We start from the raw sequence: 10,586 nt of genomic DNA on the forward strand, positions 1-10,586 counted from the left end.
TCATGTGACGGGATAAACAAGTCGTGCACCTGATGGTTAGCAACACGACTGTGCATAGCAGTTGCAGTGCCACTCAGAGCTTTAAAATAGTTTATTGCTTAATTAATTAGATAGTATGTGCCAGTAATTTAACAATGTATTTATTATATCTTTTATACTCGTATGCATTGGTTTGCTTATTGTTACGCATATTCTTCAGACATATTCCCCATTTTTATGACAATAAATAAACAGTATTAATTGTTCATCAATTGATGATGATTTGATTGAAGGAATTTACATCTACTTACCACTTACATTTATGTCGTGGGTACCAGCTTTAATACTAAAGCCGACATCGTTGATTCAGTTTACTATCAAAATTTCAGAATTGGCTCAAGATTGTTATTTTTGCATTTGAAGAAATCCGATATCGACTTGTTTTACAAGTGTAAAAGTATAATATGTGTATTACGTAAATATTACAATATTTGATCAATCTACGAGTCTACTTTTCAGTAACGAACAATATTGTTTGCATTGATAACAAAGATTTGATGCATTTATAAGAAAAGGAAAAAAATATTTTCGAGAACTTACGCTCTTTGACATAAAATAACGTCATCACCAAAGAGCTATGTCAATGTATATATTTTTAACTCTGCCACAAAGTTAAATACAAATGTTACTTAAACTTGTTTTTTGAGTAGTTAATAAGTTTAACGGATAACAGCACTTGTTAAAGAAATTTAGTCCACGTTGCCAAATCAAGCAATCACCGTTGAATGAGCTTGCAAAGATTTAGTAATTGAATAAAACGACCTTTGTGGTTAAATCGATTGAGTTTTCCACATTTCACCAGCAAATGTTTACATTCCAGTATGTTTTATTTTACAGATATATATATTAATTGTACCTAAAGGGTAACGACATTCAATAAAATAGTTTGTATAGAGTCAGTTTTTATTATTGTTTGTAAATATTTAAAAGTACTTTAAGTACAAAATATCGTATTAAATGTGTTTTCTACATATAAGCAGTTTTTATTCAGTTTTTGGGACCCGTAACTTATTTGAAGGGTTTCGTACGGTTTTTTTAGGTTATCCGCTCACGCGATGCGCTCCTCCTACCGCAAAATGGCGGCTATTTGGTTTCGCAAATTAGAAAAGCATTCAGTTTAAATACAAGTTTTTATAAATACAAATTATTATTCTGCATTGCTAAATAAATACTCTTCGCACTACCAACAAAAACATCTCAAATAAAACGCAATAATACACCGCAAATCCTGCACTTAAAAAGCACTAATGAAATTTTTGGTGTACTGGGATAATTATGATAATATTCCGTTTGAGTGGTTCTAACGTTTACCATGAAATTACTCCTTAAAGTATAGTTTATAAACATTTATATTCAGGGTAAACTTAAAAAACGGTACTTACGGTATGATTTCAATAAATAAACACCGAAATAACCAGCCCAAACAATAACACACACGATTGTCGTGACGTATTTTTGAAGTTGTTTATTTTTTTTAAATAACAGACCCAGGCATTAAAAACTTTATGGTTTGCTAGAGTAGTTACCGAAATAGCAATTAAAATTAGTTCTTTTACCTTCGATATTCGTTATAACTTCGATATCCGATAAATCGGTATAAAATCATCATCGGCACCTCTAGGTGTGGTATGCGTCTACGGCTGTATGTATCGCGTGAGCGAATAAAAGTGATATCCAAATTGGGAGAACGCTGATGGTCCAGGTAAGCTGCAGGTATCTTCTAGCCCTTTTGAGATATCATAAAAAACCATAACCCAGTTAGCGGACGGCAGTACTGCCATCTCACCTATTTCTGCCGCTCCGGTTTGAATGGTGAAAGGTGCTGGTGAAATTACAGGCACAAGGGACATGTCAACTTACGTCTCAGGGTGACGGGCACAATGACAGCGTCCATAAGTTCTTTGCGACTTAAAGCGTGTAGCTTACTATCAGCGTACGACTTGTACCCGTGACTTGGTATTATAAAAAAAATCTTTGAAGATTTGTGGAGTACCTTATTAAGGTTGGGTCAGCGTAATAACCTTAACCTTATCTTCAGAAGAGATCAGTGTCCAGTAATTGACCATATATTATATTAACCGATACATTTTTTAAATACCAAGAAAAATTGCGTTTTGTGTTATGCGATGTGCTTGTTTTGCACTCGTAACAATTGCAGTGCCACTCATAGATCTGATGCCATTCATAGATCTGATGCCACTCATAGATCTGATGCCACTCATAGATCTGATGCCACTGCGCCCGTCACCTTGAGACATAAGTTGATAAGTCCCATGTGCCTGTAGAATTCAAAGTCAAATAATAATTTATTCCATAGGTAAAATATTTACACTTGAAAACGTCATTTTTTAAGCTACTGCTGGTTCACTTCGCTGACCTCTCTGAGAAGAGCGAGCAAGAAACTTTAGGGATTGTTCTTTTCAAATAAACTTATATCTTATGGAATACACTTTGAATCATAATTGTGTGGAATCAAGACTCAAGCTGTTTTTTTTAGTTTTAAATTAGGAAATGATAATGTTAATGTAAAAAAAACCTTAGTTAAACGAAATCGTGGTACCACGAGTTTGGACTTAGTTCTAAGGTTAATATTATGGATATCGTCTTTCTTAATGAAATTATGTATATTTTTACTTTTACACGCTTACAAAATATTTGAGTAAATGTTCTGTGAAGTCACAGTCATGATACCAATCTCCTTAAACTTTTCTCTCAGAAGCCCGAGAACCTAAACGGTACACAGAACGAATCGCTCGTTTTTGCAACACAAATATGGTTTGTATATCTGCCGTTGTGCACTATGGAAGTAACTAAAGTAAACTAGTCTAGCAGTAGCAAGATCGGTAAGCTCACGTATTCTACCGACTGCGCATGCAGCAGAGCTCAATCTGCTGGCTAAGGAAGATATACGTGGAAACCAGTGAAGTTTAACTGTACTGTACTGAATTGTAACTCATTCACCAGCACCCGTACCCTATAAATCAGAAATGCAGTGCACTGCTTGGCGGTAGAAATAAGTAAAAGCAGTACTTCCCTGATCGAACTCTCTCACAAGTACCTCAATTGCTATGAAACACAGAATGGTGATGACTGATTTTTTTTAATAGAAAACCGCCTCGACCGAAGACTTTTTTAGACCAGCAAAATAAAACAACGGCGATAAAAAGCTCACACCCTTGAAATAAAACCAATAAGCCCTTTTTGAACATGACGTGAAGTCCCCAAATCACGCTTCGACAACGCTATTATACTATATGGCCTAATATCTTTTTTTTAGAGCCCAACTGTGTGACCTATATACAAATATAGTGTAAGCTTAGTAAGAATATCTACAAGGTAGATCGAGCAAAAACCAATAGGCCACTAATCATGTTTGCGAAAAGAAAGGGTCGACTGCCACCTGGCGGGTAATTTGTTCACGTCAGCGCTATCTGCCTAAGGGGCTGATTCTCGTGTAATAGGGTAAATGTCACAGTAGAGAAATTGCGGAAAAAGTATGGAGAAGTCGATCGCACACCCATTCACTCCGGCTAAAAAACTTTCACAAGAAAAATTCACCACAGCAGCTAGTCTTGCGCGGTTACCACTCCAGATTTTATTGGTCCCAGCTGCCGTTTAAGTTTAGCAATTCTTTGGGATATGTCGGTTACGCTGGTTCTGTTGTGGATCTACTCATTTCTGATTCGATCTCGCGGAGAAACTCCAAGCCATCTCCATTGTAAACAGTTTTTGGTATTCACTATATCTCATGGTAGACGTAAGTCAATTTTTAGTCGTCCACGTGCATTGTGTTGTCGGAGACAGTAGACGTCGTGTAAAAACTCAAGCAAATATGGAATAATTTTGACACAATAAAATTTTTCTTCGACGTACCATTTCTTTCTTGTGGGTACACCCTGGGCAACAATCGCCGAATACCTTACGCCACTTGGCAAATCCTTTCATAGCAATGGTAAGTAGTGTTGTGTGTGCCATCGATATCATAAGAAGAAGACGAGTGATAGGTTAATAAATCCGGAATCCACGATCCTATCCGGTAATAGTTACACCACCCATTCGCAAGAAGTGTGTTGCTTCCGCCTTGTTAATCCACGAAACTGTGTAAAAACTAAGCAGATATGTCAAAATTTTTCTTGGAGACAAATTTTAGATACCATATTTCTGATAGATTAGAAAATCATCGTGATACCTCAACTCACCCATTCGCTCAAAGTTAGTTGAGTCGGGATGTTGATGATGACGACAATCAATAATAACTGAATGTGTTTGTACAATACAGATTGCAGTGTTGTTTGTTATGTTTCAATCTTCTCCAGTTCGTAGGTTTTCGCGATTTTTTTTTAACATCAAGTGACGGGACGAACAAGTCGTGCGCCTGATGGTAAGTTACACATCTGTCGATAACAGTTGCAGTGCCACTCAGAGCTTTAAATTGAAAATCTGAGGGCACTGCCACTGAGCCCGACACCCTGAGTCATCAGTACCCTTACCTTTCAAAACCGGAACACAGTAATGCTAACATTACTGCTTGGCGGCTGAAATAGGTAAGGTGGCAGTACTTCCCTGGACGAACTCTTTCACAAGGAGCTCTACTGCTACTCAAACACAATGGCTGCTGTCAGCCATGTTCATGGACCTGAAACGTCATTGGTTTATTGCGAATGCGACATCATTTCGAAATCAAGAAAATATTGCTTAAGAATCCGCCTCGTAGAAAAAAAATGGGTATTATTTCACGTAAATCTGCAAACCGACCATTTTATGTATCAATATACTGTTAAGATGCCTCTGATTGTCCTTGTCAGCATTCAAAATCACCACTATATCACACCATCATTTATTTCACTTGCACATACGCACTTTCAAACCAGTCTCAAATACACAACACCCACTCCCCAAATTCATTATCACACTATATTCCTAAATTTACATTAAACTAGGTATGTGTCTTCGTAAGTTTCGGGTAGTCGGGGGTCTTCTTTATTTCGATTCGGTGCTTGTGTTCGGTTCACTTGTTGAATGTGAACTCTGGCGTTGCCACCGGTGTGTGATCCTTTATACCAGCCGGTGAGGATGGGGATCACGTTGCTACGTAGATCCCCGAGAATATTCTTGAATCTCGCCTGTCGCCGGGATGTCATTAAGTTAAAGATGCAGTCCCGGACTGTGATCTGTATTGATGCAAAAACTTTTTTCCTTATGGTTATTTATTGCATCCCCAGATAACGCTCGTATGGTGGTATGGTGCGATTAGGGTTCTATTTTGTTTATGGGTCTTGGCGTTGTTGGTGGTCATTCCTTAACTATTACTAAAGTAACATAGTATTAAGTATCTTTTAAACACATTAATTGTTTTTCAAACTCTACCCTTTCTTTTCTGGGTCCCTAATGTACAGTTGTACTGTACTGGTCTTGGGACGTCGGAGTACCTTTCAACACACTGACAACAGTACTATCCGTTAGCACAGTTAGCACTGACTGGTCAACAATAAGTCATTGTTAAATTATGCACTATTATATAAGTTTGCTCCCTACTATGTTAATGGCTGTGAATAAAGATTTATTGTTATTGTTAATAATTATGTAAAAGTGGTTACTTTTGAACCGATTTCGATGATACTTTTTTTTGTTAGAAAGGGGTACCTCAGTAGCGGTTCCGTTCAAATTTGAAGAAAATATTCCACCTCTAAGGGCGGTAAATTTGGGGATGAATCCGGTGTACTGGATTTCACCCACTTTCCGTTAATCGTTTTCAATAAAACTTGGTAAATAGACGTAATTCCACAAACTTGACAGGCCGGTTATTTTTTGTAAAAAAGTTACAATTATAATTATTCATACAAAGATCGAACACTTAGAAAAAATTCCTTTGATCCGGCCGGATTCGAACCGACGTCTTCTAGCAAACCGTGCAAGATGCTATGCCAACTAAGCGTAGTCGTTTTTAGTAATACTTCTATGTGTATCTTCGGCCGGATCGAAGGAATTTTTTCTGAGTGTTCTTGGTATTAATAATTCTAACAGACTAGTCGAGTGATTTCACAAAAAATAATTGAATATCAATTCAATATAAATTAAATACATTGAATAGCGACGTCTCTAGCCGGGACTGGTAGCTGTAAAGGTATCTAACCGGCATAGATTTTGTCGTAGATGGCGCTTCGGCTAAAAAGTCGTTGAAAACCAAATGTAAAGATCCGACATAACAAGCGCATAGAGAAATTTGTGAGGTTCGCTGCTTCGTTCCGTTGCTTAGTTGGTATAGCGTGTGGCACGGTTTGCTAGAAGACGTCGGTTCGAATCCGGCCGGATTAAAGGATTTTTTTCTGAGTGTTCGATCTTTGTATTAATAATTATAACAAACTAGTGGAGTAATTTCACAAAAAATAATTGAATATCAATTTCATAAAAATTTTGTTACAATTATGTAAAGCTTTTGTCTACAAGGTTTTTGTATTTGATTTTGAATTAAATTCACTATCGCCCTGTATGTAGTGTTCGCTATTGCGAACTTCTTCATGTAGTGTTCGCGACTCCTCGTCGTTCGCGACTGTAGTGTCCGGTGTTGGACATAGGCCTCTGCATTGTTTCATAGCAATACCTCTCGCTAATACTGAAAGAAAATATCGCGATGAAACCTGCACGTCCCGCGGCGGAAGTAGGTCGTGTAATGGGGTGTAAATGGGACTTACGCTAAAGTGACAAATTATACAAAATGTTCATCCCAAATCGAGTGAAGTTGGAAAATTGAAGGTACTTGAAACTTGTCCATTAGGAAATTAAAAAGCTTTAAAATCCAACCATAGACTCTGCCATTTACTACGGATTTAGACAAAGTATTCGTTAAAAGTTCCCCGATTACGGAGGTTTGTCGGCAAACTTGAAATAATAATAATAATAATAAATCAATTTATTATATTAAATATTGGCGTAAATCCCATTACGTAACACTATTCATATAATAAAAAGAAAAGGTAACCTATCACAAACTCGAATTTATTTTTTCCGAAATACCGTTTATTCGAATTGTCATTACTCCGAAAGCCAAATTATAACGAAACAGTTGTTGTTTCAGGATTTGTTGGATGTTTGTCGCAAAGACACGATTAGATTCGGTTAGATTAGTTTAAGTTCATCGGGAGGAAGATCTCCTTCCTTGACCGGAACGGGGAGATAAGGGAGCGGAGCATGTGCCGCGGGGTTCCACAGGGCTCGGTTCTGGGCCCGCTATTGTGGAACCTCGGGTATGACTACGTGCTCCGAGGATCTCTCCCCGTTGGACTGGGTGTCTGCTACGCAGATGACACTCTAGTCTACTCCCGGGGGCGGGATTGGGGGGAAGCGTCGCGACTGGCCACGGAGGGAAGCGCCCTAGTGGTCAGCCGCATTGGGGAGCTGGGGCTCACGGTCGCCTTCGACAAAACAGAGGTCATAGCATTCTATGGCCTCCGTCGAGGGCCTCCGTCCGGCTCCTGGGTGGAGGTGGGAGGTAGGAGGGTCGGGGTGAGCCCTCATATAAAGTATCTTGGGCTCACCCTGGACAGCCGGTGGAACTTCAAAGAGCACTTCCACCGGCTGTCGCCGCGACTCGTGTCCGCCGCGGCGGCGCTTGAGCGCCTTATGCCAAATGTGGGAGGACCCAGCTCCCTACGTCGTCGGCTTTATGCTGGCGTCATACGGAGCATGGCCATGGCACCAGAGGCGTCCGTCCTTGAGCAGACCTACAGGTGCCGTGCGGAAGCCAGGGCACGTGGAGAGCGCCCCACACTAGAGGAGCTAGTGGGGGTTCGGCGTGCCGCCAAGACCGCCGTCCAGGCGGGGTGGGAGGAGGCACTCCGATCGGCCATATACGGGGAGCGCACCGTCCAGGCGCTGCTCCCTGTACTGGCCGATTGGAGAAAGAGGAGGCACGGGTCCCTCACCTACCGTCTTGTTCAGGTACTCACCGGACACGGCTGTTTCGGTGACTACCTGCACAAGATCGCACGGAGGGAGGTGACCCCGGAGTGTCACGAGTGCGGTGCTGCTACAGACTCGGCGAGGCACACCTAGGAGGTGTGCCCGACCTGGAGCCAGCAGCGCCGGGATCTCGTAGAGATGGTGGGATGAGAACTCTCACTGCCCAGCATAGTTAAAGCCATGTTGGGAAGCGAGAGGTCATGGCAGGCGATGGTCTCCTTCTGCGAGGACGTGATGTCGCAGAAGGAAACAGCCGAACGGGTCCGCGAAGATAGCGCCCTCTCGGACCCCATTCGGCGTCGGCGGAGAGGACGTACGCGACGGCTCTTCGCCGACCGCCTGCGTCCCATCAGCGGAGGCCAGCAGGGTGTGGGGTTGGGAGACCCTGCCCCTGCATTGCACAGGCCTCCGCCGCCGGTAGATGCCCCAAATGTTCCGGGGCATCTCCGTGCCCCATGGGGGGCCTCATGATTAAGGGGGAGATGGTGTAGGGGTCCGGCCAAAGGCGGACCAGCACCACCGGAGTCGCGATAGCATCCGAAAGGGACCCCGCGGCTCCGACGCCAGGTGCGTGCAGGAACATCGTGAGGTTTTTAGTGGGTATGCTCTTGGGGATCGACATAGTCCCCAGGAGAGAGTCCCACATATCCCCGCCGTCTCCCAGCGGCGGGGAATGCGTAACGCATTTTCCTCACATGCCACGTGTAAGACGCCTACCAAAAAGGAAGCAGGTTTACTGGTGGTCCGCTGAGATTGCGACTCTCCGCGCTGCCAGTAATCAGGCCCGCCGTGCATACGGCAGGTGTTGAAGGAGGCGGTCACGCACTGCCACGACCGGTACGGCGAGATGAGGTACCGAAGCATGGGTCGTGGGGTTCCACAGGGCTCAGTATTGGGCCCCTTACTATAGAACCTCGGTTACGTTTACGTGCTTCGAGGCTCTCGTCCTGAGAGACTGGGGGTCATCTGTTATGCTGATGACACCCTGGTCTTCGCCCGGGGGAGGTACTGGGAGGAGGTGTCACGGCTGGCCACGAGTGGGTGCGCCCGGGTGATCGGTCGCATAAGAGAGCTAGGACTGACGGTGGCCCTAGAGAAGACGGAGGTCATTGCCTTCCATGGTCCTCGTAGAGGGCCTCCGCCCGGCTTCTGGGTGGAGGTGGAAGGTAGGAGGATGAGAGTCAGCCCACATCTCAAGTACTTAGGGCTTACCATCGACAGCCGGTGGAACTTTCACGAGCATCTCCGCCGGCTGTGCTCCCGACTCGTGAGCGCCGCAGCCGCGCTCGGCAAACTAATGCTAAACATGGGAGGGCCCAGCTCCGGATGCCGTCGACTCTTTGCTGGCGTCATTCGGAGCAAGGCCCTTTACAGGGCGCCTATCTGGGGGCTCTCACTGCCAAAACCAGACCGCTGCTGCGTAGACCGCAGAGGATAATGGCGGTGAGGGCCATAAGGGGGTACCGGACGGTGTCCGGCGATGCGGCATGCGCCCTGGGCGGAGCCCCACCGTGGGAACTCGAGGCTTCTGTCCTTGAGGCGACCTATCGGTGTCGGGCAGACGCCACGGATCGCGGGGAGCGCCCCTCACCGGAGGAGCTGACGAGGGTGCACCGAGCCGCGAAGCACATGCCCCGGAGAGAGTGGGTGGAGAATCTTCAGTCAGCCGGGTACGGGACGCGCACAATCCAGGCGCTGCACCCGGTCCTGACCGTCTGGAGGAAGAGGAAGTTCGGGTCGTTGACCTACCGGCTCGTGCAGGTGCTTACCGGACATGGATGCTTTGGTGATTACATGCACAAGTTTGCCGGGAGGGAAGCGACCCCGGAGTGCCACGCGTGCGGAGCTGCAAGTGATTCGGCGCAGCACACCCTAGAGGTGTGCCCAGACTGGAGTACTCAGCGGAGCACTTTCGTGGTGGAGATGGGAAGTGATCTCTCGCTGCCTGGCGTGATTAAAGCCATGCTGATAAGCGTGAGGTCGTGGCAGGCAATGGTCGCCTTCTGCGAAGATGTCATGTAGCAAAAGGAGACCGCCGAACGGGTCCGCGAGGATAATTCTCTTGCGAACCAGATTCGGCGTCGGCGACCAGGGCGGACGAGGAGGTCCTACGCCGATAGCCTCCTTTCCATCCATAGAGGCCAGCGGGGTGCAGGGTTGGGAAGCCCTGCACCTGCATTGCACAGGCCACTGCAGACGGCAGATGCTCCTAATGCTCCGGGGCATCACCGTGGAGGTTCCCCGCCGAGGGGAGGTCGAGGAGGGGTCCGCTGAAGAAGCGGACCACCACCGGTGGAGCCGCGGTAGAATCCGAAAGTGATGTTTCAGAAGGAGGTCGCAGATCGCGTGATCGGGAGAGGGCCAATCCAGCTCGGCGGCGGCGTACCTTCGCGGCTGCGAGCGATCGGAGCGGGGGCTTCGTTAACCTCGATAACCTCCCGCTGCCCCCACGGCAGAGAGGTATCCTAGGAGGATTTCCCCAAGCAAAAAAAAAGGTTTGTTTGGCAGCTCGCACAGAGGTCCCTCTAGAGGGGCCAAAATCACCCTGTTCGGGGAGACGGTCCCAGTCAAGGCTCAGATGAAATACC

The 10,586-nt window shown here is 45.2% G+C and overlaps 1 protein-coding gene across 1 annotated transcript; it reads left to right on the top strand.

Moving 5' to 3' along the window:
- Window positions 1-9,435: 9,435 nt before the first annotated feature.
- On the top strand, window positions 9,436-10,020 carry LOC113225649. Its single transcript, XM_026458018.1, has one exon. It carries the CDS (start codon window positions 9,436-9,438, stop codon window positions 10,018-10,020), a length of 585 nt encoding a protein of 194 aa, XP_026313803.1.
- The last annotated feature ends 566 nt before the right edge of the window (window positions 10,021-10,586 follow it).

This window comes from Hyposmocoma kahamanoa, unplaced genomic scaffold (genome assembly GCF_003589595.1).
Source record: "Hyposmocoma kahamanoa isolate Upper Pololo Valley unplaced genomic scaffold, ASM358959v1 169, whole genome shotgun sequence".
Lineage (NCBI taxonomy): Eukaryota > Metazoa > Arthropoda > Insecta > Lepidoptera > Cosmopterigidae > Hyposmocoma > Hyposmocoma kahamanoa.

What these genes read in the sequence shown, in the direction of transcription:
- LOC113225649 (XM_026458018.1), top strand. Translation starts at nt 9,436, where the DNA reads ATGGCGGTGAGGGCCATAAGGGGGTACCGGACGGTGTCCGGCGATGCG.